At 41.3% G+C, this 26472-nt stretch overlaps 4 protein-coding genes across 5 annotated transcripts in view; 1 reads left to right on the top strand and 3 right to left on the bottom strand.

Annotated features, from left to right (window-relative positions):
• RIGI (RNA sensor RIG-I) overlaps positions 1-8963 on the bottom strand; it is a 75384-nt gene extending 66421 nt beyond the window's left edge. Inside the window, exon 1 of the mRNA XM_070480613.1 lies at positions 8874-8963. The gene's annotated coding sequence lies outside the window, so the exon portion shown is untranslated. The remainder of the gene's footprint in view (positions 1-8873) is intronic.
• On the bottom strand, positions 296-10899 carry TOPORS (TOP1 binding arginine/serine rich protein, E3 ubiquitin ligase). 2 transcript variants are annotated; one of them, XM_070480610.1, is made up of 3 exons: positions 10691-10899; positions 8874-9068; positions 296-3832 (listed from the first exon to the last, which is right to left on the bottom strand). In XM_070480610.1, the coding sequence occupies exons 1-3, from the start codon at positions 10691-10693 to the stop codon at positions 917-919; spliced, it is 3114 nt and encodes a 1037-aa protein (XP_070336711.1). In that variant the 5' UTR covers positions 10694-10899; the 3' UTR covers positions 296-916. The 2 variants fall into 2 exon arrangements, with proteins under 2 accessions (XP_070336711.1, XP_020734646.2); XM_020878987.2 differs by lacking the exon at positions 10691-10899 and adding an exon at positions 10351-10476.
• Positions 10567-14347, top strand: SMIM27 (small integral membrane protein 27). Its single transcript, XM_070480614.1, has 2 exons — positions 10567-10736; positions 11053-14347. The coding sequence occupies exons 1-2, from the start codon at positions 10692-10694 to the stop codon at positions 11173-11175; spliced, it is 168 nt and encodes a 55-aa protein (XP_070336715.1). The 5' UTR covers positions 10567-10691; the 3' UTR covers positions 11176-14347.
• On the bottom strand, positions 11895-26472 carry NDUFB6 (NADH:ubiquinone oxidoreductase subunit B6). Its single transcript, XM_020878993.2, has 4 exons — positions 26170-26472; positions 22556-22648; positions 15462-15506; positions 11895-12087 (listed from the first exon to the last, which is right to left on the bottom strand). The coding sequence occupies exons 1-4, from the start codon at positions 26347-26349 to the stop codon at positions 12019-12021; spliced, it is 387 nt and encodes a 128-aa protein (XP_020734652.1). The 5' UTR covers positions 26350-26472; the 3' UTR covers positions 11895-12018.

Below are 26472 nucleotides of genomic sequence, written 5' to 3' on the forward strand. Positions count from 1 at the left end.
AACAAACACAGACCTTTTGTGTAAAAGAGCTATTTAAGTAAAAGAAGACAGGCAAGGGTTTTGTTTTGTTTTTAGTAAGCTGTAACTGCATTTTGCTGAAGACAGAAAGCAAGAAAGATACTCTTCATAATCAGATTAAAGAACTAAAATAATCATTAAAACTGAGGTTAAATGCAGTTCGCACTGAAACTGTGAAATTCACTATTTATAACACAAGGATAGCCTTAACAATTTACAGGACTTTAGCTCCACAATAATGATTTTAAAAAATACTGCATAAAAAAAAATTTATGGATTGTTTTAAAGTGTTACTGTTTTATTTTTTTCTTTTGTTGAATACACATTTGCTTTACTGGCAGTCCAGATAAACAAGTATATAAAGGAAATATTTAAATTTTTCTTTTGGCAGATGTCAAGATAAGCTGTGCAGATTAAAATGCCTCAATTTAACCTGAAGAAATGGTTTTGAATCATACAAATTTTTCAGAAGAAAAATAAAGACTGTCCAAAGGGATTCTTCTAGCTTATAACACATTTCCAGAATAACTCTCAAAAAGAAATTCAAAAATACTCATTGGCTACTTTAAAAATATGTCAATACCATATGGCTTTACGAAATAACTTCTAAAATTTTTATTATTTAAAAAGGATCCCAAGTTTTAAATAAACTGCTAGCAATATCATTTTCTTCACTTAAAAGTGCATCTCTCTCAAGGTGGAACATACATCTTTTTAAACAAATAATTTTTACAAATTTTTTTTTTAACACCAAAAAAAAACAAAAAAACTCACAAAATATCTTTAAGGGGGAAAACAGTTTTCACCAAGTGTCATCTTTAAACAGACTGCAGTAGATGACACTGTTCTTTTCTTCTCTTTATACCATCAGAATTCTCAAAGAGATGCTTTGGCAGTTTTAAGACACATCATGGTCTCTACCAAGAGACACTGACATTAACGATGATGTCCTTGATGGCTCAGTCTGAAAAGAGACATTACTGGGTTGGTTCTCTAAATCAGAGGCAAAGGTGCTCTCTCCTCTTACATCAAGAGTTTGTTCAATTGAAGCTGCCTGGGGTGATATATTATCCACAGTTTTATTGGCATTATTCAAGTTGCTATTAAGTATGGTAATATCACACTCCTTGCTCAGGACACCAAATTCATCTTCTATTGTAACTACATCTTTAGATTCAAACGGAGCCAAAAATTCACTTTGGAGGGGGTCTTGAGGACCACTAGGGTCACGTTCTATATTCTCCTTTACTTCAGAGTCTTTATCACTGTCACTGTCAATGGTAATCACAACTGGGGAACGTGAAGCATTATCGCCATGGTGTTTCTTGTGCTTCCTCTTATGTTTCTTCTTTTTCTTTTTATGGTGTCTGGTTGTATCGGTAGCTTTCCCTTCATAAACTATCTCTACGCTCAGGCTGCGGGTCCTCCTCTTTCTCCTCTTGTGCTTTGTCTCTCTTTCTGATGACCGGCTATCTGAAAAGCTGTCACTCTCATTTTTGTAGCTTCCATCCAATTTTGATGAAGATTTTGAATAGTGACCTTCCTTCACTTTAGAAGCAAATTCATGCGATGGTTGAGCAACATCACTAGTACCCTCCAAATGCCGCGTTTTGTACTTTCGTTTCCCACCAGGCTTTTCATTTCTCACCCGGTCAGGCCCTGTAGATGCAGTCTTTGATCTACTACTAGACAGGCTCCTTGATCTATGCCTTTCATAGTAGTAGTATTTCCTTTCACTGTGATTATTTTTCTTCCGAGCGTTTGTTCTCTCAGAAAAGGACTGAATTCTAAGTTCTGGACTTGACGATTGTCTGGAATAGTGAGCTCTGGACAGAGTCCTCCTCCTGTAAGATGACTCGTAGCCATCCCTGTCCTTGTTTCTACTATAGTAAGTATACTCCCACTTATATCTGCTGCCATAATTATTTCTCAAATAGTAACGATCTCGATTTCTACTCCGTGATCTTCTTTTACCACGATCACTGCTACGAGATCTTGATCTGCTAGAACTTTCACTACTTAGAGACAGAGTTTGGCTTCTTCGTGACCAACTGCTATCTCTGGTTCTTGATCTCTTCTTGTCTCTTCTACCTCTAAGTCTACTACTCTCCCTGCTTCTGGATCGCTTGCCTTTCATTCTTTTCTTCCCATGATGCTTTCTACGATTCTTCTGATCATGCCCACTCCTACTCTGGGAATGTGAATCTGAACTCCTCGATCTTCCCCTCTTTCTGTGTCTGCGGGTATATGGGGAATATACTCTGTCTCCTCTGAGGGATGAGCTCAGGTCTCTGAGAGAGGACAATGATATAGATCGTTGCTCTTCCTTCTTTGAGCTGATTTTTGTACCAGAATCACAATGTCCTTTATTTATTTGTTCATCCTTTCCAATGACAGAGCGTGGAGACGAACATCTACTAACATCACTATCACCAGAACTGTAAGACTGCTCTTGTTCTTGTGTCTTCATGGTCTCCATTTTCTCATACGAACCTAACTCCACCTCAGAATCAGAGGACAGTTCAACAAGTTCTGGGGTCCTCTCAGCTAGAGGTTTAACAAATCCAACAATGACACAGTTATCTGAAGAAGAATCACTGTCATTATTTAGGTCCTCATTGGTCTGTACTCCTTGTATCTGAGATGTAGCTCTTCCTGTTACAAGTTCTTCATCTGAACTGTCTGAAGTATTTAAAAGGGAAGACATGGCAGCATGCACCTGCTCTGAGCTTGAGTAAGAAGGTCCTGGAGTTTCATCATCCCATGGTGCTTGACTAACAGTGGCTACATTAACATCCAGCTCTTGGGTCTCAGCTTCATCTGGAGATATTGTTATGACTGAAGAATCAGAATGGCTACCTTCTTCATATGAAGGAGCAGGGCAATCGTAATTAGCATGCTGATCAAAGGCTGCCATGTTAAATGGAGAGCGAGCAAAACTGATAAATTCATGTATAAAATGCTCAGTCCGATTAAGCAAAAACGGCCTCAAATCAGACACAAATGCCTGACTCTCCAAGTCATAGCGAGTAACATTACTCATGATGATGTGCTGGACGATATTCACTAAAGATCCATGAGCTCCAAAGAGAACTGTGAGTTCACGTTTTAACCAGGGGACTAATCTGTGAAGGCAAGCTGGATTTCTACGGAAAAATTCAGCTGAAATGTCCCTGTAGCGACCACCATCTTCAATATTTCTAACTCGAGCACCAGCACGATAGAGAGTTCGCCTAAAATTAATGATATCCTGTTCTTGAATTTTCCGCAAAGATCTCTCATCTGAAGTAGCTGGCCTTCTTATTGAAATCTGTCTCATAAATGGAGGAATTTCACCATCTCTAGGTCTTGCTGAAATGCTTAACCCTTCAAATAGTACTCCACTGTCTGGTGGAGTTGTTGTTCTTCTATTCACGGTACTACTAGGTGAATAAACAGAAGCACTTCGTTCCCTTGTCATAGTTGTGCGATAGCGGAATCGTCGGACATCAGGAGTAGCAAAAGAGCCATTGTATGACGGTCTTAGGACATATTCCTTGAAGTCATCTTCTGCCCTCACAGAATGAAAAATAGAATCAAAGGGCTGCTTACATAGTGGGCATTCGGCTTTGTTTTTTGACCACTCCTGTACACAGCGAAAACAGAACTTATGTAAACAGCGATCTAAGTAAGACACATTATCAAATCTATCCAAGCATATAGGACACTTAGAATCAGGAGATGCATCAGCTGGTACTGTCTGTTGCAATTTGCTAGTGCCAGCTTTAGGTGAAAAGTTGTCCATTTTAAATTCCTTAGCGGCTGATGCCATTATCTGTAAAAGGGAAAAAAATACATCAGTAACCTGATAAAAATGAAATGACTAAATCTGAAAAAAATGCAAATGACTGAAACATACTTCAGTGAAAAGTAGTACATGTCTGTAACATAAAGGGACAGCGTAGCATAGTAATACAGTACTTAAAGCACTAGCTCTAAAGTCAGATCTCCTGGTTCATATCCTGGTTCCACACTACCAGTGTGATTATAGACTAGTTACTATCCTTATGCTTCAATTTCATCTGATGAGCACTAATACTAGAACCTGCCTCACAGAATTTGTGAAGATGTTTAAAAAAAGAAAAAGGTCTTAGAAAAAGTGCCATAGTAAGCTCTCAAATATTCTATACTATGCTATTATTCCTTTTAAAAAGATAATTTGAGGAAAATTTGATATATACAAAAAAGTGCAAAAGAAAATATATCAAGTAGCCAAATATCCACCATTCAGATTTAGCAATTAACATTTTCTCATGGTTATTCCAGATTTTTTTAAACTGTCCCTTTATGTGCACCTCCTCCAAGCCCATCCTTCTCCAGAAAACAAAAACCAAGAATATCGCAATTCTCAGAATTATTTCTATGTATGGTTTTATATCTTTAATACACACACCCCAAACAATACGGACTACTTGTTTTGTTTGTGGTATCATCTACGTACATTTAAAAATAGCTTTAGTGAGAAAATTTGCATACCATAAAGTTCCCCTATTTGAAACAGTTCTGTGGATGATTCTTCCAAACACAAAAAAGGATCTGTTAGTGAAGATTATTAAATGAAATAACTGTAAAAGCATTCAAGGCCAGTCCCTGGCTTACAGCAACTGCTAAGTAAATGTTAACTACTGTTACTCTTACTATTGTTACTATATTCAGTTCATCACTGACTGATCCCTAAGAAGCTTTTCTTCTCCTGTTTCATCTAGTCACTCACAAAGTATCTTGAAACCATGCTTTCAGCCTCCTTCCCTTATTTATTCTCACAAGGACCACTAGAATCTTAAAAGATTCGTTCTGTTTTCTTGAAATGTATCAAGTTTATATTGGCCCATAATTTACTAAATGAATTTTCAAAAGCTGAAATCCAGTTGCACTACATCTGGGCCTTGTTCCCTGTTTAGTTGCTTTCTATACTAATCATTTTATAAATATTAAATATGTGTTTCTTCTTCTATGTTTTCCTGGGCCTATTACTGCTCTTCCTCCACCTCCTCTATCACAGAAATCTCATGAACAGTCAACTGCTATCTAGTCAAATAATAAAACTGTAATTTTCTAAACAAGAGACTCGCTGGCCATATCAAGCTCTAACAAAAAACAAATAAAACCCACAACAAAAATCTGTGATTGTGGAATTTAAGTATTTTACCACAGACTTCAAATTAATTTGCTCATCTAGTGCATCTTAGCTTTCTCAGAGCCGTATCTTAATATGAAATCAATTAATGCTGAACAAGTTTCTTCAAGGGGGTCTAAATACCTCCAGTCCTGTCTTCTACAGTGGGAATGCAAAAATTACCACTGTTCTTAAATAGAAGAGAATTATAAATAAACTAAATATGACATAAATTTCTCAGCATTTCCCCCTACTTCTAATATTTTTAAATTCTCCGACTCAAGGGGGGGAACCTTTTAAAAACACAATCTGTTAAGAGACTCTGTGGCATTAGGAAAAAGAGTGGAGAGGCATCAGATCTGGACTGATGACCAGGTTTCACCTAAAACTAACTCTGTCAATTGGAGAAATCCACATTAACTCTGGACTTCAGTTTGCCTCTCAATATAAGAAATCACTAGACTTCTAAAATGGTGAATTTCTAGTTAATACAGTTTACCTTAATTTGTTTTTCTGGAATACAGAATTTTGGTGTTTACTAAACATTTCCATGTCACACAAAGATTTACAACCCAGAATGAATTTATTAAAGAGAACTATTTGATAATAATTTCAAGTTCAAATAAAACAAAATTTCACTAATTATAAATTTTTTAAGACGGAATTTTAGTTCTCCTTTCCCTAGTTTTATAAGCCTGTTAACCAATCTGACAGCACAAGTATATAAAGAATGATGAGTAACATTATGTAGAGTAGGTAAAAAGAAAAAATTCTTAGTTCTGTTTCATATTTCTACATAGGAGTTTCTTTAGCTATAAAGAATGGTATTCATGAGAAACATCATACAATGGCAATGAATGTAAATCATCAATAAAGGGATCTACTCTTTTGAAATCACCACTAAATACTAAATGTATGTGCTAACTCAAATAATGTAGAATTTATTACCACATGACCCAGCAATTCCACACGTATCTATCCAAATGAAACAAAACCACAGGACCACACAAAAACGTTTAAATGAATAGTCGTCCTTGCTAAGTTGCTTAAGTTCTGACTCTTCTGCGACCCAAGCGACTGTAGCCTGCCAGACTCTTCTATCCATGGGATTCTCCAAGCAAGAATACTGAAGTGGGTTGCCGTGCCCTCCTCCAGGGGATCTTCCTGACCCAGGGAAAGAACCCGTGTCCCTTAAGTCTCCAATATTGGCAAACAGGTTCTTTACCACTGTGCCACTTGGGAAGCTAAGAGTTTTAATAGCTAAAAAGTGTCAAATGCTCATCAACTGATGAATTCTAACATTTATCATCTTTAGAATTGGGGGTGGAAGGAAGGGTGATAGTGGAGGTAGGTGGAGGCTGCCTCCACCTGTGGTATACCCATACAATGTGGTTTATCCGTACAATGGAACATTTGACAATACAAAGAAACAAACTACTGATATATGCTACAACATGGACGAATCTTTTCATTATCAATCACAAAATATCACATTATATGCTATTTTATATGAAATGTACAGAACAGAATCAATAGAAAGTAGACTAGTGATTGCTGGGTGTGTGTAGGGGAAGCCTGGGTAAGGATTATCAAAGTTTCTTTCTAGGATGATGAAAATGTTCAATTATAATTGCAGAAATATACTACATAAACACACTAAAAACCACTGTATTATAAATTTTAAAGAAGTGAACTTTATAGATAAAATATAAATTATATCTCAACAGAGCTGTTTCAAAAGTACAAATTAAGGCATAAAACAGAGATAGCAAGGGGACAGATTTGGTTTGGGGGACTTCTCTGGTGGTCCAGGGGCTAAGACTCTGCACTCCCAGTGAGTAAGGGGCCTGGGTTCAATACCAAACCAGCCAACTATATCCCACATGCAACTAAGACCCGGGACAGCCAAACAAATATATATTTAAAAAAAAAGATTTGTAGTTTTGCTGGAAGAATTCTGGGTTAGGCAGCAAACGCAGATCTGATGGAAGATTTAGTGCTTCAGATTCTAGAAGCATCCTAGAACAAAAGTTTCTCTATCCTAGTACTCTAGGAATTAGAACTTCAAATTAATTTCCCCATGAAGAAAAGATTAATCAGTTCTTCTGAACCCTTCCCCTTAACTGCCTCTCAAATTATAAATAAAATTTATCATCTTTAGAATTGGGGGGAGGGGTGGCAGGTGGAGGCTGGTAAAAAGAGTCCGGAAGCTGGAAGTCTAAATTAGACCATAGACTGGACATACCTCACATTTAAAAAATTTGACAAGAGTTATGTTTTCATGGAGTCATGTTAATTCTAATGCAAAGTCAGGGCTGAGAAAACACTTATTAGTGCTGTGATCTGCACAAAGTTAATTTCTCAAAACCTTCCATTTTCCTCAATTCTAAAATGTTTTAAATAACAGTATGCACCTGAAAAGGTGGTTGTGTGAAGAGAGATATTCCACATAAACCCTTGGCATAGTGCTTGGTGGGGAGTAAGAATTTAATACTGTTATCCCATGTTATGTGAAGATAAAATTAATTTCTGTAATTTCCATCACCCACAACTGATTATAAATGCCCAGAAAGATGACAAGCGAATGATCCTCATATTAGTATCATTATCGTATTTAATATATCTAAGCAAAATGGCTAAAAAGGGTTCACAGGTGGATCAACTATTATAACTATTAAAATATTCATAAACTACTATAAACTATTATAAACAATCTGGGCCCTATCTCTTGTGACCTTAAAGAAACCGTGTACCTCTCTGCACTGCAATCTAATCATCAATACCAAGAAATCAAACAATTTAAACGATCAACTAACCAGACCCTAAAAAATGTAAATTTACACCAGACCCAACGAAATTTAATTCCAGTTTCAGCAATAAAAGGAACTGCTTGGGAACCACTACCCTCTAAAGCCGCTCATTCCAGCTAAGCATGACTGCTTTGGCTGACTGTACAGCTTTCAAAGCCAGAGACTAAAAACAAACAAAAACCCCAACTCTCACCGTTATTAACGTCAATCTTCGATAACCCCTTCCGAATTTACTTCCATTAACTTGAAAATTACCTACCAAAAATTCTATTCACTTTTCCTCCCAGAGCACTATTTGCCTCCTCTCAGTACCGCCCCCTTCCAGTGTACCAAAGTAGCCCGTGAAGCGAGATGCAGAGTCGACGGATGAAGTCACAGGCTCACGGGGTGTAACAGACAACTACCAGAGTTAGAGACAGTGGCTTCCTTTGGTTGAGAACTGCCACCTGCCAGGATCGAAGGCAGGCACCCCGTGCATTACATAATCCCAACGAACTCAAATACTGTTACTCCCATTTTACAGACGTGCTCAGAGATGAGGGGGCCATACAAGGTCACACCTCTGGCAGCAGCGACGCCACAGACTCGAACGTTTGTGCTTTGTGTTGTGTCTCCCCCACCCCCCACCTAGAGACCAAGCTCCTTCCAGTACGCCGCTGGGCTCGCGCTCTACGGAGCGCGTCTCGGAAAGCAGCCCTCCCCCGCCCACCGGCACGGATCCACAGGTGCGCCGCAGAAGCCGCTCGCCCGAAGCCTGGCCCGCCGGCTCACCGCGGCGCCTCAGGCCCGGACCGCAGCTCTCTCGCCCCTGGGCCTCGCTGCAGGCTGGAGCTTCTGCTCTCCCGGCCCCCTTCTGACCCCCGCGCCCCATTGTTCCCGACCTCACTCACCTCAGAGGATGCCGGCGCAGGCCGGGCTGGGGCGCTCGTGGCCAGCTCCTGGCGGCCCAGAAGGCTGGGTCGGTGACGGCAGGATCCACGAAGGCGAACTCTACGACTTCTCCGCCGGCCCTCCGAAGCGGGAGTAGGCGGGGGCGCTTCACCCTCCTCGCGAGACAGCGGAGACCCCGGCGGCTGCTGCGACCCCTGTGACGTAAAGCGCTCATCACCAATGGCAGACAGGGGGCGGGGGCAGAAACCAAAACCCACTTCCCGGCCCCCAGCGCGTCAAAACACAGCACCCGCCCGCGTGACGCATGCGCGGTAGAGGACGCCCGCGCTGAAGGCGGGGCTTAGCGCGCTCGGCCTGAGCCCGGCCCTTCCCCCACTTTCCTCCGCTCCAGGGAGGAGAGCGACGTGACCCCCTCAGGACGAAATCACTAACGTACCGTCAACTCGAGTAATACATGGGGATTAGAAGCTAACTGTCTTAAAGTTCACTTCTAACTTACATGGAAGACACGATAACTAGCTTGGTCTCGTTTGAAAGTTAAAGTCACTGAGTCGTGTCCGACTCTGCGAGACCCCATGGACTATAGAGTCCAGGGAATTCGTCAGGCGGTAATACTGGAGGGGGCAGCTTTTCCCTTCAGCGGATCTTCCCAACCCAAGGATCGAACCCAGGTCTCCCGCATTGCAGGCGGATTCTTTACCAGCTGAGCTACAAGGGCTGTGGTCTCATTTAAACCTCGCCAAATTCTGCGAGAAGTTACTCAAACTATCTCTGGTGTTCGATAAAGGAACCGAGTTATCCGGAAGGGAAGGGACTTGGGCTGAAAAGTTAAGAACCACCACCAGGATTCGAATGGAATCCCAAATCAATCTTGAGAGATCAACTCCAGTCAGGATTAACAGGGATCTGACCTAAAATCAGTGGGAACTGAAATCTTCTCGAAACAGATAACGTCTTTTCCTTACCCGCTCTCCGAAATATGTATTAAAAAACCCTGTTTAGGTGATATCTGAGATTACAGAAACAAAACGTCTGGGCCCCGTTGTCCCATTCTTCGCTTAAAATGTAAGCGTCCCGAACATTCTTGGTACAACGGCCTGCGTACAAAACCCCATCCTTTGGTTTCATCTTTGATCATGCTACAGTTCTAAGCATACAAATGCTCGATGAGCACTTGCTAATTGGCAGGTACATTATGTCCGGTAATTCGTGCCATGTTATTTCTTAAAAGTATCTGATATAAAGCCGTTGCGTTCTCAAAAACTTTTAAGAAAAGTACCAGTAACAGGGAGTCCCACAACGACTCGTCAGTTATATAAAAGCAGGCTGTACTCTAAATCAAAGGTGAATACACGAACTACCTATACCGTGGGAACAGATCCGGTTAGAAACAATTCTTTCAGTGCTAGACGTCGGCGTGATACTTAAACCGTGGGTTATTTTTCAAAATAAACTTTTAAATGCACGTGACGGTACCTTATCTCGCATTAATACTGCTCTACAGCTGAAAGGCGACCGGTTGACAAGTCAAGCCTATCCCTCACAGCGGCAAAATAAACCCTTTTCAAGCGTTATTTTCTCGTTTCTCTCACTTCCTCCCCTTAAGGCGGGCTAGGCCCCCGAGCACGTGACACCGCCCCCCAGCTCCGGGCGGAAGAGGCCGGCCGGGCTGATGGGAAACGGGCAGGGAGGCGAGTGGGCGGGCGCTCGCGCCCGGCTGAAAGATGGCTGCCGCCGCCCGGCAGCCGCCGCCCCGGCGGTTACTGTAGGGCCTGCGGCTTCCGCCCGTGCCCGCGAACCACCGCCACCGCCTTACCATGAAGCCAGTGAGTCGCCGCACCCTAGACCGGATTTATTCCGCGGTAGGTCCCGGGCTCGGCGGGCCTCCCCGGGGTCTACGCTTGAGGCCCGCGGGTGGAAGGTCCCCTATATCTTCAGCGCCCAGAAACTCTAAAATCCATTCTTGAATTAAGCCTTTCACTCCCTAACGTCGACTCCGCCTCTTCCTGGAGGACACGGTCTTCCGCTTCTTACGTAAGGGCTATCGGGTGAACTCGCTTCCGGAACCACATCTATGCGAGTTTCTCACTAAAATCCCCACCTTATTAACGTGCGCGGCAACCTGATGGGGCCCGGGAGGACGTGCCACTCAAAGATTGTCTTTACTCCATTTCCTAGTTGCTCCTCGCGGTCGTATTGCTCTCCTGGGGATACGTCATCTATGCATCAACTGTAGCTGCACGACGACAACTAAGCAAGGAATACCCAGACAAAATCTTCGGAATGAACGAACATTTGTAATTCCTCTGGATTTCATTTCATGCATATACAGTTCTTTATCTCTGTCTGATACTTGTCTCGATTTAAAGTAAAACCTTTAATATAATGATCCCAAATTCACTTTTGTATACCGTCCGTTATAGTAACCACTAATTGTCGATTTTTCATATACCAAGAGGTTTGTCTTTTAGGTTCTCATATAAGAAAGCACAAGGATCTTAGGTGATGCAGTTGTAAAGAATCTGTCTGCTAACGCAGAAGACACCAGTTCCATCCTTAGGTGGGGAAGATCCCCTGGAGCAGGAAATGGCAACTCGCTCCAGTATACTTGCCTGGAGAATTCCATGGACAGAGGAGCCTGGCGAGCTACAGTTCAAAAAGAGTTGAAGAAAACACGAGGAAGGATAACAATGCAAAGTATATCTGACAGTTTTTTGATCTAGGGTTTCTAAAATACTTCTGAAATGTCTCCAGAAAGCCTTTAAAACAAAGTGTGCTGTAATTTTGTTCTTATTTTTATTGCAACATTTCATTCCGTTGTATACCTTCACATCAACTAGATTAAGTACAGCTTAAGAAAAGATTATCATGTGACTAAACAATTTTATACATTCTGTTTTCCAGGTTAAAAATGGCCAGAAAAAGTAGGTGACTTACCCTATTATTTTTATTTAGCCTGTCCAGTTTTTACTTATTGTTAGATAATTCAGTCTCAAATTGTACAGAGAGAATGGCACAGGTTGGGAAGAAACAGACAACACATATGTGAGTAAACTTTATTACTTTTCCAGAAAGTACTTTCAATAAGTTGGTAATGTAGCAACAAACTTAGGCTCATACACCTTTGAAATTTTAAAGTAATCTTCAATGATGTTGATCAGGAAATTCTTTCATGGGTGGGATTACTTCTCCAGTCTCCAGAATTGTATCACCCTAGAAAAACAAAGGTGCGTTAGTGATAAATCTTGTCATCAGAGGCAACAGTTCCCCTTTGAGCTCATCTGGAAAGCCTAGCTCAGTTCTGGCATTCACATTTAAAAGTGACATAGGTAAAATAGAAGCTGTCTGAAGATAAGAAACCAGTCCAAAATCTTAAGGAATAAGGAACAAATAGGGGAAGTTTTACTCAAACCAAATGACCACAAAGGACATGAAAGTTGTCTTTACAAAGTGACAGAAGGATGATCTTTATTTGCTTGGCCCCAAGAAATAGGAGAAGCCCTAGAAAGAAGTTATAGGGAAATAGCTTCACTTCAATACAAGGTGGTATGTATTCCCAGCAACTAAATATGGTAGGCAGCCACCAGTTTACTCTTTGGTTCAGAAGAGATATTAGAGACGGACCTGCAAACTTTGCCTAGGCAGCTGGTCCAGATGTCTTTCCAACTTTCCAAACCTAAATACAGTGGGTGTGGCAGAACAGGAAGGGATTTAAAGCTAGAACCAAGTAGTGTGAATCCTGGAACCCTCCACTGACAAGCTGCATAATTTTAGGCAAAGTACTTAGCTTTCATTTCAGCTCTCTGTTTAAGATAGCAGATTCCATAAGCCTGACAGTCCATGAATTGACTGAGAAGGGCAGAATTATCCCATCACCACCTGCCATTCCCTGTCCTTGGTTGTTCAGGACTATAAACTTGTATTAGTGTAAACCAGTATACATTTTGGGGAAAACCTGTTAGCACAGCTAGCTTTACCCTGACACAGAAATTAATAACCTGAACTGGTATGAATTCTGTTGTAATAAAAATTGAGCTACATGGCACTGGCTTAGCAGTCTGGCTTCAAGACACTGGCGCTGGAGGCTAAGAGATGAAACGAGGCACTAATGAGTTAGAAGTACCAATAATTTAGAGGTTCTAGGAGAAGTACCTGGAAAAAAGTTAATAGTATGGGTTTAACTACTACATTAATGGCTGCCTTAGAAATGTACTTTAAGAAACGTAAGCCCAGGTAAGAAGTGGCTAATTTGAGAAGAGAAAAATAAGAATCTAAACATTCAGGACCATGCAATATTAGAAAATCAGATGGATTGTTTCTGAATCTCCAACGAGTAAGAGCTAACACTGAAGATTCTGAGAAGCCCATAAAGCTCAGTAAACACAGGGACCCAGCACCATGCAAAGATCAGACTGAAGCGCAGGTAGAGCCTGAGACAGAGTGTGTCTCAGTGGCCTCCACGTAGCTGCCACTTAGTGGAGAGGCAGCGGGGTGAGGACATGAAATGAAAGGACTTGGTAACTGTGTACAAACCACAGACCGGCAGGTGGGACTGACTCGAAGCACAAAGGTTAGACTCCTACCAAGTTTTTCTTTCCATGCCTGCCAAACGTGAGAACTAGATGGTCCAAGAAACCGAACATACAGAAGCAAAAGCCTGTGATAGTTTTCTCTGGCCCTCAACCTTCTGTCAACAGGAGGTAGACTTTAAAGGCTGTACAACCCTAAGAAGGGCATATTTCCCAGTCCTCATTTTAGATGTGGTCTACATTGATAAAGGAAAAGATTGGATGTGCCCCCGCAGTGCGCCCCCCCTACCCCAGGAGTCAGGAAGAACAGTGAACAAAGGTGTTCCCTCCAGAAGCAAAATCAGTCCCATTCAAGTAACCTTCCACACACAGGGGTTAGGAGTCTTCCCAGTGTTTGACCAGTGGGGTTTCAGAACCAAGTGACTGCTATGCTGTCCACATTCCACTGTTGAATAATGGGTGTGGTTGGGGGGACAAGGGATACAGTTCACTTGTCATTGATCCTCCAATCTCTAAGAGAAGAATCTTCAAGATTAACCCTGACAGATATTACTGTGCATCATCTGGCAGTCTCAGGTTGTATTGATGGAATGGGATCTTGGGGTTTCTCCCAAGGAAAAGGTCTTATGTTACATGTGTGGGAAGAAGGAAGCAGAGAGCCATTTGTTAACTAGAAGGATAGACTGTGGCAGAGGTTCCAGGTATGGGAGGCTGGGAAATATAAAAAAGCACAAAGATATCTGGGACCATGAGAATAAGTCCTGGCAAACAGGACTTGAATAGAAGTGATGTAAGCTACATCCAAGCTTAGACCTTAAAATCATCCTCTGAAATATTCAACCCTGTGATCTTGGAGCTGCATATTTGCAATGGCCTAACTATAATTGTCTGATCTATACTAGTCTGTGATATCAATAGGAAATAAACTTTTAGTAAGCCACTGAGATTTGGGGGTTTATTTCTTACTGTCTATCCTATTCTAAAGTATGTACAGATGAGCACTCTTCAGGTCCTCAAAGGGGCAACTTCTCAAGTGGGTCAATGGTACAGAAACAGGAAAGAAGCACAGTAGCAAAATATACGGAAGTAGGAGAGAGGCTATGGAATCACTATGTGGTCTTCTAAAGAGATCCTCCTCCTTTTCCTTCGAACAGTAATGCCAAAATAAATAATAAACACATAAATGGAAGAATAAATATATTACCTAACTGGTTGAAACCAGCAAGATAAATGAGGCTACCTGGGCCCTGACAAACACCAATTGTACACAAATACAGAAATCTACTATTTCCTAAAGCAGAATTCCAATTGAAAGAGTTAGCCTATTTGGGTGGTTCTCTCTAAAATTCCCTTCTGCTGCAGTTGTCAATGGATTATTGTGACTATGTCATTTGATGGAAGCAAGAATCTACATGGAGTTTTGTTTTCTAGAAGTACATAACTTAGAAATTGATGGTAGTTCATTATCTGTGACTAGAAATGGGACAAGAACATAAGATGTATTTGACTCTGCTAAACAATAACCTCATGAACAGCCAGCAAAATACCAACTGACTAATAAGTAACCTTTTAATGGTAAAAAGAGTCATTTTAAATTAGGTTAATAGCCTACATATCCATAGTATACAATTTAAAGCACACAATAACATTTTAAATTCACATATGGAGAGGTTATGGTCAAACTGTCACAGGAAACAATAATAAGTTTGGAAATAATAAAATAATTCAGTTGTTCTTACAATGCCCAGGTGTCTGCTCAAGCCAGGGCCCTAAGTCCTTAACCCACATGAAACAGGGGACCCAATGAAAAACTATTGGGACCTTCAATTCACTTTAGGACGACAAACATCACACAAGTTTTACAGCCAGGGTGAAAAGAATGTGCCCATGTCCCAGGTTCAACTCCAATTGCTACATCACACTATTTCCTTTCCTTTTTTTTTTTAAGAATACGCAATAGGTACTTAAAACTTTCCGCAAGAAAAATTTTAGTCTAATGATCATTTGGGAAGGGAGAGAGAAATATAAGCAAAAGAAAAAACATGTTTTAAGACTTACTGGAAATATTCTGGGCTTCTTTTCAACGATGGTATATGGTTTTGTCTGCAATAAAAGTAATTCTCTGTTAATTATGGTTTTAGAGTTTTTTCTAAAATAAATCGATCATATCTCAAATTTTTACTAAGCTCCAGGCTCATACATTCAGTTATTTACTCAAGATCTACTTGATCAAACAGGCATTGCAAACTTAACCAGGCCCAACACTTAACATCCTTCAGCCCCAAACTATTCCCTATCTCTGCGACAGCACTTTCATTCTCCTAATTACAAAGGCCAAAAACCCTGACTTCTTGGCAGATCCCGCTGACTCCACCTTGAGGATTTATCCTGGATCTAAGTGCTTCTCACCACTTCTAATATACTACTACCCTTGTCCAAGCTGCTACCATTTTTTCACCTACTGGTCTCTTGGCTTCCGCCTGTGCCCTCCTACAGTCTATTCTCCACATTGCAGAAAGAGTAATTTTTTTAATATTTATTTATTTGGCTGCACTGGGTCTTAGTTGCAACATGCAGGATCTTTAGTTGTGGCATGCGGGCTCTTAGCTGCAGCATATGGGATCTAGCTCCCTGACCAAGGATCGAACCTTGGCCTTCTGCATCGGGAGCTCAGAGCCCTAACCACTGGACCACCACAGAAGTTCCTACAGTGATTAAGATGCATCACTCCTCTGCTCAAAGTTTCATAATTCTTAAGAAAAAAAAGCCAAAGTCCTTGGCCAACTCTCTGATCTCATATTGCCTCCCCCCACCCCACCGCCTGCATTGTAGTCGCAGTGGCTCCTCTGTGTTAGTTCAATCTGTAAGGCCTGCTTGTGCCTCAGAACCCTCCCACTTCATGATTCCTCTGCCTGAAATGCTTTTCTCCATATCCTCAGTTCATTTACGTTTTTCAAAGAGCACTTCCTCAAAGAAGCTTAATTAGAATAGCAGTCCCTCTCATCCTCTGGTCTTTTACCCTTAATTTTTTCTTCTACAGTCTTAACCACCTCCGGTAACTTTATCTTACAACATTTGCTTATCTATTCACTGCCAGTCTCCAAGACTAGAACAAACATTTCCTGAAGACAGGGACTCAATCAGCCTTGTTCAGTGCTGTATCCCTACAGTGTTTAGAACACTGCCTTGTACACTGGAGGTGCTACATAAATGTACTTATTAAGCACACACATCTGCACAAGATACCACACCAAAAAATTTAAAAGATTATTGGCATGATGTAAGACTCCGGCAAATTGGAACCAAAAGCAGGAGAGAAACTCATAAAACAATGTGAGGACACTCAAATGTCTCTAAAAACTGCAGCTAGAGGCAAGAAGATACCGAAGTATCTCCAGATAATGTTCAATTTAATGCAGCATAAAGGTATTAGCTAAAGTGAACTGGCCGTAACAGTACTGAGGATGCAGGCCTACCCAAATCAAGAGAAAGAGTAAGGTAAAGGAGAGGCCTGCGGACATCTACTGACACAAAACCTTTAATTATGTCCATCTGTCCAGGAAAAATCATCGAGAAGTATGAATTTCTCAGATAAGCCACCATATTAATGGCTCAAATTGTCAACCCAGCAACTGCAGGTAGTTAAATCTTTTTCTCTGAGGAGATAAGTGTTTTTTCAATCCTAGAAATATTCAGTTAAATATAACTATGACAAGGTAAATTAAGTCAGGGTATAAACAGGTGAATGTCAAATTTAATAAGGATTCTAGTTAAAATGCATTTAGGTGTGTGAATTTTAAATTTAAAAAGATTTTTCTTTTCAGGGTCATTAATGTGTCCTGTAAAATTCAGCAGTCCCCAACATTTTTGGCACCAGGGGCCAGTTTCCTGGAAGATAATTTTTCCATGGGGATGGGGGGGAGTGGTTTCAGGATGACTCAAGCACATTACATTTGCTGTCACTTTATTTCTATTATTATTACATCAGCTCCCTCTCAGATCATTAGGCATTAGAACCTGGAGGTTGGGATCCCTGCCATAAATACTTAAAAATAAAACTGAATATATAAAATATATAAATGCAGTTTAAAACATTTAAGAGAATTTGATGATATTTGTAAGTGGAATTGTTTTATGGAAATTCAGTTTGAATTATCCAAAGATAATAAGAACAAAGAAAAGAGACTGTTCATATTTTACCAGATGTATATCTAGTTAACAAAATTTTAAAACTGAATTTAAAAAAATCAAGAAAAGTTTTTAAATTTGAAACTAAGAAACTGCATATTAATTTATATTTCAGGTAACTGGAACAGTTACTTCTGCACATAAAAACCACTCTTAGATGTTAAAAAAAATTTTCATAGACAGTAACACTTTTTCTTCTCTAGAGTCCTGCATGTTAAGACACTGAAAAAAATAAGAGGTATAATGATACAAGGCTATTCTCATAGCTCAGTCAGTAAAGAATCTGCCTGCAGTGCAGAAGACCCAGGTTTGATTCCTGGGTTGGGAAGATCCCCTGGAGAAGGAAATGGCAACCCACCCCAGTAATCTTGCCTGGAGATTCCCATGGACAGAGGAGCCTGGTGGGCTGCAGTCCATGGTGTTACAAGAGTGGGACACAACTTAGTGACTAACCACCACCATCATGATATAAAGTGGGCTGTGGACGTGTAGGTGAACATGAATATAAAACTTTGTTTAAGCTCATCAACGACAGAAATGTAAACTACACTCTGACCCTTAGCCATACATTGTTAGCCCCCTTTTAATGACCGAAAAAAGATTTTCTGTTGGTTTATAAAATGAAACACTAACCCCCAATTCTTCACTAACCCCCAATTGGAAGCCCAATTACTGGCCTCCACTAATCTCATGTTTCTACCATGTAAGACAGGCCATGTCCACTCAAACTTCCTCAGAAACTGACAGGGCAGCAAGTGCTCCTAAGCAAATTTATTTCTTCCCCATCACCAGAAAGCCTTCCTTTACAAAGTTCTACTTAAAACCTTCGTTGTGGAGGAAGAAATTTTCCTCTACCTTTCTAGGCTCTTCTGGTTGGTCTAAGAATTAAGTTGGCATGAGACAGATTAATAGGAGAAAAGCAGACAAAATTCAGTAACATCTATACATAGGAGAGAACCAGGAGAACCAAGTAACTCCCAAAATGAGTTAAATACCATCTTAGGCTAAGACAAAAGAAGATGCTGGGAGTAAGTATTTGGGACTTCACTGGAGAGGAAAGCAATTCACATGGAGACAGAAGAGCAAAACTTTGGGAAACAAATGTCTGCTAGACCATGAGAGACGATGGGACACAGTAGGGAATTTCAGAAGCCTTTGCTAGGCTCCTTCCTGTCTACCACATTTAGAGTTCATATTATAGTTATCTGTGGTGATAGTTCCCTTCCTGGAACAAGTCTTCTAATCTACATTATTTTAAGAAGTTAGTGAAAGTGTTAGTGGCTCAGTCTTGACCAAGTCTTGTGACCTGATAGACTAGCCCGCCAGGCTCCTCTGTCCACAGAATTTCTCCAGACAAGAATACTGGAGTGGGTAGCCATTCCCTTCTCCAGGGGATCATCCTGACCCAGGGACTGAACCCGGGTCTCTTGCACTGCAGGCAGATTCTTCACCATCTGAGCCACCAGGGAAGCTGTATCTCTTGTCTAACACTGTCCAACAGAAACATAATGGGAATGGCTTATGTCATTTTAATCTGCATACCAAAGGGACTTTGTAGAGTAGCAAATTTTGCTTCTCTGAACTTTCAAGGCTAAAAATTTTAGAGTCAAAATGATTGTGAAATTTTATTTCATCCCCACCTTGGGTTATTTCTTTAAAAAGTATCTTCTGGCTCACTACTTTTTCATTCCTATTATCTCTGCCCTAATCAGGTTCTCATCAATTAACATCTAGTAAACTGCAACAGCCTCTGCTGATTTGCCTGACATCAGTACTTTCCTCCCTCCAACTCACCCTACAGTTCTATGTTTTTATGTTTTCCTAAATAGATGAGTTCAGTTCAGTTGCTCAGTTGTGTCCAACTCTCTGCAACCCCATGGGCTGCAGCATGCCAGGCTTCCCTGTCCAACACCAACTCCCAGAGCTTGCTCAAACTCTTGTCCATTGAGTCGGTGATGCCATCCAACCATCTCATCCCCTATTATCCTCTTCTCCTCCTGTCTTCAATCTTTCCCAGCATCAGGGTCTTTTCCAATGAGTCAGTTCTTTGCATCAGGAGGCCAAAGTATTGGAGCTTCAGCATTAGTCCTTCCAATGAATTTTCAGGACTGAATTCCTTTATAATTGATTAGTTGGATCTCCTTGCAGTCCAAGGGACTCTCAAGAGTCCTCTCCAACACCACAGTTCAGAAGCATTAATTCTTCAGCTCTCAGCTTTCTTTATAGTCCAACTCTCACATCCATACATAACTACTGGAAAAACCATATGACTAGACGGACCTTTGCTGGTAAAGTAATGTCTCTGCTTTTTAATATGCTGTCTAGGTTGGTCATAGCTTTTCGTCCAAGGAGCATCTTTGACTGCAGTGCTGCAGTCAAAATCTGCAGTGATTTTTGAGCCCAAGAAAATAAAGTCTGTCACTGTTTCCAAAATAGATCAAGCCCCCTACACACAAACCTTTAAGTTACAAACTTTCAAAGATGCAAGTGTGTCTGCCTGCCCAACCATGTAAGGCCTGAGTTAAACTGCAGCTTGCACTCCATCTCCTATTGCTGACAATTCTTCAACTCTATCATCTTCCACCCCACTCCCTCCTCCAGTTAGTAACTCTTCTTACTCATTCACCTGATGCCAGCCCCTGTAAGTCAGCTGTTGTACTGTACTCCTGTACTTTTCAAGGTACTATTGTTGTTCACTGTCACTTTTATGTATTACTTTTGTGAAAAATACTATAAACCTATTACAGTACAGTACTTCATAGACCACTGTGTTAGTTGGGTACCTAGGTTAACTTGGTTGGACTTAAAAAAAAACAAACAAACTGGATTTAATGAATGTGCTCTCAGAATGGAATCCATTCATATGCAGGAGACTTACTGTATATCACCTTATCAACTCACTCTCCTATTTAAAAATGGAAAGCTTCTCACTGCCTGCCACACAGAGTTCAACATGCATATAACCAACTTCCTGTCATCACCACCACCACACTCCAGTATAAATAACCTCCTCACCTCATTCAGGTTGTGACACCTTACTCTGGCTTGCCAACCCCATCACTGCCCCAAACCACACTGCTCCCTGATGCCCTCCTCCCCATGCTTAGGTTGCAATCTCCTACCCCAGGCTGCTGCCGCAGCAGCTCTCCAAACAGGTATATACATCAACCCCCCACCCCCCATCCATTCAGGACCTAACACTCATCACTGTGTACAAGAATATCCTCCTCACTCTTTGGGTTATAAAAATCCATGCTGGGCAGGCAACTATCACCACTCTCCTTCCATTCCACTCCCTGAAATGTACTCCTTCCTCACCATGCCTGGGATCTAACACCCTACACCAAGGTATGCTGTGCTAAGTCGCTTCAGTCGTGTCTGATTCTATGTGACGCTATGGACTGTAGCCTACACCAGGCTCCTCTGTCCATGAGATTCTCCAGGCAAGAATACTGGACGTGGGCTGCCATGCCCTCCTCCAGGGAATCCTTCTAAGCCATGGATCGAACCCATGTCTCATGTCTCCAGCATTGGCAGGCAGGTTCTTTACCACTAGTGCCACCTGGAGAGCCCCCACCAAAGTAGCCTAAGCCTTTAAAATACGGCAACAGGCTGAGTTCAATCATCACATGCAGATCTTCTGGACACACCGAATTCTAAAGAAAGTAAGTTGTGAAAAACCGGAGAGAACAAAGGAAAACGAAATGACAAAGACAACCTTTATCCATTTTGAATTCTACCTTATATCAGATCTGTGCTTCATAAAAAAGAAGCAGAAATTCTGTTCTCCTTTCCAGACTCAGGGCTTCCTTGGTGGCTCAGAGGGTTAAAGCGTCTGCCTGCAATGCAGGAGACCTGGGTTCAATCCCTGGGTTGGGAAGATCCCCTGGAGAAGAAAATGGCAACCCACTCTAGTATTCTTGCCTGGAAAACCCCATGGATGGAGAAGCCTAGTGGGTTACAGTCCATGGGGTTGCAAAGAGTTGGACACGACTGAGCGACTTCACAACTTCACTTTCCAGACTCAGGACCCTGAATTTGTACCAGTATTATTAGATCAACTACATTCCTGATCATTTTTTTTTTTCATTCCTGATCATTTAAACATCATTTCTACGAGGAAATATGATTCAAGTTGTAACCAACTGATATAAAGATTAAATTTTCTGGGACATTCCTGGTGGTTCAGTGTTAAATGCATCGGTCTGCCAGTGCAGGAGACATGGATTCGATCCCTGATCCGGGAAGATCCTACATGCTGCGGGGATGCCCATGCATCACAAATACTAAAGCATGTGCACCCTCGAGGCTGTGCTCTGCAACAAGAGAAGCTACTGCAATGAGAGGCCTGCGCGCTGCAACGAGAAAAAGCCCCCACTCACCACAACTAGAGAAAAGCCGGGGCAGCAATGAAGACCCAGCACAGCCAAAAATAATAAATAAAATTATTTTAAAAAATTAACTTTCTGAAAAACCATGCATTAGTTAAGTTTTATTAAATCTTCTACTGAAAAGGATTCAAAGTAATTCAAGATCAGTTATAAGTGGCAGATTATTTCGACTAAGTAGAGGAGGGTAAGGCAAATTGACAGAGGAGATAATTTTGTGCAATATCAACAATATATTCTGGGATTTCCCTGGTGGTCCAGTAGTTAAGAATTCGCCTGTCAATGCCAGGGACACAAGGTCCACCCCTGGTCGAGGAAGATCCCACATGCCATGGGGCAACTTTGCCTATGTGCCACAATTACTGAGCCCACTGCCCTAGAGCCTGTGCTCCACAACAAGAGAAGCCACCACAATAAGAAGCCAGTGCACTGCAATGGAGAGCAGCCCCCACTTGCTAAAACTAGAGAAAGCCTGCCCACAGCAACAAAGACCCAGCGCAGTCAAATATACTTAAATAAACAAATATTTTTAAAAATAAATAAATTCAGAAAAACACATACTTAAAGCATACTTACAGTCACATGATACTTGAGATAATAATGAATAATCCAGACAGGAATAAGTACATGAGTAAAAGCAAAGATACTGTGTCGGTATGTCTTATAGATCTGGGGGAGAAAAAAAATACATGAAATAAATAGATCTCTCTCTCTTTTTTTTTTTGCCAAACTACAGTAATATATGCATAGATACATGCCTTTAAAAAGACTTCTAAAAATATCCTTAATATAAGTTTATGATAAAATATGGAATTAAAAAATGAAAGGGTAAGTTTAATTGATTTAACTAGAGTAATCAAAACTACAGAATTTTCAGGTTAGGTCATTTCCCTGATTTATCAACTTCAGATACGCACAATCAACACCATTTGTACCATTCTAGGTTTAGGGTGGACAACCTTGAGTACACTAATGCTGGAAAAAGCACGTTTTACCTACTGGGATAAGGGTGTCCCAAGCTCACTTTGAGGTGCCTTTACACAAGGCTGTTTTTAAAAAGAAAGGCAAAAGACAGCTAAAAATGGAGTGTTTCCATGGCAGCCAATTTCAATGAAAGAGACCTATTCTTTCAGGGAACGGATAATCTAGATTAAAAGTACTATAATAGATATGATTACGGAAGAAAACGTTAACTCTAAGTAAGGTAAGACAGATTTCAACAAACGATTATTTCCTTAAATCACTAGCTGTCAACTTTCAGTGGCTGCCAGTGAGTAATATCAGAGATACAAAGTGGGAGAGGGGAGGAGAGTTGAATTTTACCACCATAAATTAGAATCGAAGACACTCTTTGAAAAATTTGCACCAGACTTTGCAGCACAGTAAGAAAGTAGATACACATGGATTTCAAAGTGAACTCTTTCATTACTAGCCCTGTGACCATCGGTAAATCACTGAATTTGTGTAGGTCTCTGTTTCCACATACTTACAATGAGGATGAAGAACAGTTTCTACATTACAATAGTAAAAAATTAAACTTTTAACACACATGAAAGCACCAGGCACAAAGTAAGCACCCAAGCATTACTTATTACCACTATTATTAGCCAAAGTTCCAAAGAATTCTAAGATACAGTATTCATCACCCATAACAGATGTGATTTAACAACGGCTTCAAGAAAATGTGAAGAGACCCTGAAAATAAAGACAGCACTTGAATGATTTTCTGCAGAGTAAAGTCCAGGAAACAAAAGAATGTGTTAAATGTACATAGTGGTGGCTAAGGAAGTTCAGTAGCTCAGTTGTATCTGACTCTTTGCAATCCCATGGACTGCAGCACACCAGGCCTCCCTGTCCATCACCAACTCCCCGAATTTACTCAAACTCATGTCCATCGAGTCGGTGATGCCATCCAACCACCTCATCCTCTGTTGTTCCCTTCTTCTCCTGCCTTCAGTCTTTACCAGCATCAGGGTCTTTTCAAATGAGTCAGCTCTTTGCATCAGGTGGCCAAAGTATTGGAGTTTCAGCATCAGCATCAGTCCTTCCAATGAACACTCAAGACTGATTTCCTTTAGGATGGACTGGTTGGATCTCCTTGCAGTCCAAGGGACTCTCAAGAGTCTTCTCCAACATCACAGTTCAAAAGCATCAATTCTTCGGCACTCAGCTTTCTTTATAGTCCAACTCTCACATCCATACATCACTACCAGAAAAACCATAGCTTTGACTAGATGGGGCTTTGTTGGCAAAGTAATGTCTGCTTTTTAATATGCTGTCTAGGTTGGTCATAACTTTCCTGCAAGGAGTAAGTGTCTTTTAATTTCATGGCCGCAGTCACCATCTGCAGTGATTTTGTAGCCACAAAAAATACAATCTGCCACTGTTTCCACTGTTTCCCCATCTATTTGCCATGAAGTGATGGGACGGGATGACAGGATCTTAGTTTTCTGAATGTTGAGCTTTAAGCCAACTTTTTCACTCTTCTCTTTCACTTTCATCAAGAGACTCTTTAGTTCCTCTTCACTTTCTGTCATAAGGGTGGTGTCATCTGCATATCTGAGGTTATTGATATTTCTCCCGGCAATCTTGATTCCAGCTTGTGCTTCATCCAGTCCAGCATTTCTCATGATGTACTCTGCATATAAGTTAAATAAGCAGGGTGACAATATACGGCCTTGATGTACTCCTTTTCCTATTTGGAACCAGTCTGCTGTTCTATGTCCAGTTCTAACTGTTGCTTCCTGACTTACATACAGGTTTCTCAAGAGGCAGGTCAGGTGGTCTGGTATTCCCATCTCTTTCAGAATTTTCCACAGTTTATTGTGATCCACACAGTCAAAGACTTTGGCATAGTCAAGAAAGCAGAAATAGATGTTTTTCTGGAACTCGCTTGAACTTTTTCGATGATCCAGTGGATACTGGCAATTTGATCTTTGGTTCCTCTGCCTTTTCTAAAACCAGCTTGAACATCTGGAAGTTCACAGTTCACGTATTGTTGAAGCCTGGCTTGGAGAATTTTGAGCATTACTTTACTAGTATTTGAAATAAGTGCAATTGTGCAGTAGTTTGAGCATTCTTTGGCATTGCCTTTCTTAGGGACTAGAAAGAAAACTGACATTTTCCAGTTCTGTGGCCACTGCTGAGTTTTCCAAATTTGCTGGCATACTGAGTGCAGCACTTTCACAGCATCATCTTTTAGGATTTGAAATAGCTCAACTGGAATTCCATCACCTCCACTAGCTTTGTTCATAGTGAAGCTTCCTAAGGCCCACTTGACTTCACATTCCAGGATGTCTGGCTCTAGGTGAGTGATCACACCATTGTGATCACCTGGGTCGTGAAGATCCCTTTTGTAAAGCTCCTCTGTGTATTCTTGCCACCTCTTCTTAATATCTTCTGTTTCTGTTAGGTCCATAGTATTTTCATCCTTTATTGAGCCCATCTTTGCATGAAATGTTCCCTCGGTATCTCTAATTTTCTTGAAGAGATCTCTAGTCTTTCCCATTCTATTTTTTTCCTCTATTTCTTTGCACTGACCACTGAGAAAGGCTTTCTTATCTCTCCTTGCTATTCTTTGGAACTCTGCATTCAAATGGGTATATCTTTTCTTTTCTCCTTTGCTTTTCGCTTCTCTTCTTTTCACAGCTATCAACAGCATATCAATAGGACCTCTTACAGTAATTAACATGAAGCTACATTACCAGCTAGATAGAGGCTTATCCTGCTTTCGGGTCGAATGTAGTGTTAGTTGGTCTGTGTAATCTCAACCTCAAAAATCACACAAGTGTCCTTGAATACTAAAATCATTGGATTTTAACTCTAGTGAATCCTTGGCCATCCTTCTGAGGAAAGGTTTCCGCAGTCAAAAAAAAAAGCCCAACCTGTAGCGTCCTGTATAATCTAGGCAAAGATTCGCCTCCTTCTCATCACACCTGAGAGCCAAAGGGCAGGACAATCTCAAAGCCATACAAGCTCCGAACTCCTGACTTCCACCGCATGACCCTTGGGACCAGACGGAATCCCAGACAAGCCTAAGTCTCGACTGAACCTGACTCCCTTGAGGAACTTCTGGGGGCAGAGCGAGTCGGTCCTTAGTGCCGCTATACCGAGCAGGTTGTCTCAGTAACCAGGCCGTGGACAGCGATGGGACTAGAGTAGGGGTGGGGTTGGGGAGGGCGGTCACTCACCACGTTCTTCCAGAGAGCTCCGTCTTGCAAAAATTTATTCCAGAATCGCTCCACAGGCGACACCCTCCGCGGAGGCAGCACCGGTTCCCGGGGGCTCAGCTCCTGATCTTTCAGCCATCGCCTTCTCAGCTCTCGCAGCTGCTGCAGCCGCAGTTTCTCGTCGGGCGTATACCCCGACATGTCGCTGCTGATACCAAGGCAGCAGGAGACGGCGCGCACCCGAACCAGGGTCTTGTCACTTACGCGCGCTCCCGCTCTGCAAAGCGACCTTGCGAGGACGCCTGGGAGCGGCGCGCCGTTATA

This window comes from Odocoileus virginianus, chromosome 18 (assembly GCF_023699985.2).
Source record: "Odocoileus virginianus isolate 20LAN1187 ecotype Illinois chromosome 18, Ovbor_1.2, whole genome shotgun sequence".
Lineage (NCBI taxonomy): Eukaryota > Metazoa > Chordata > Mammalia > Artiodactyla > Cervidae > Odocoileus > Odocoileus virginianus.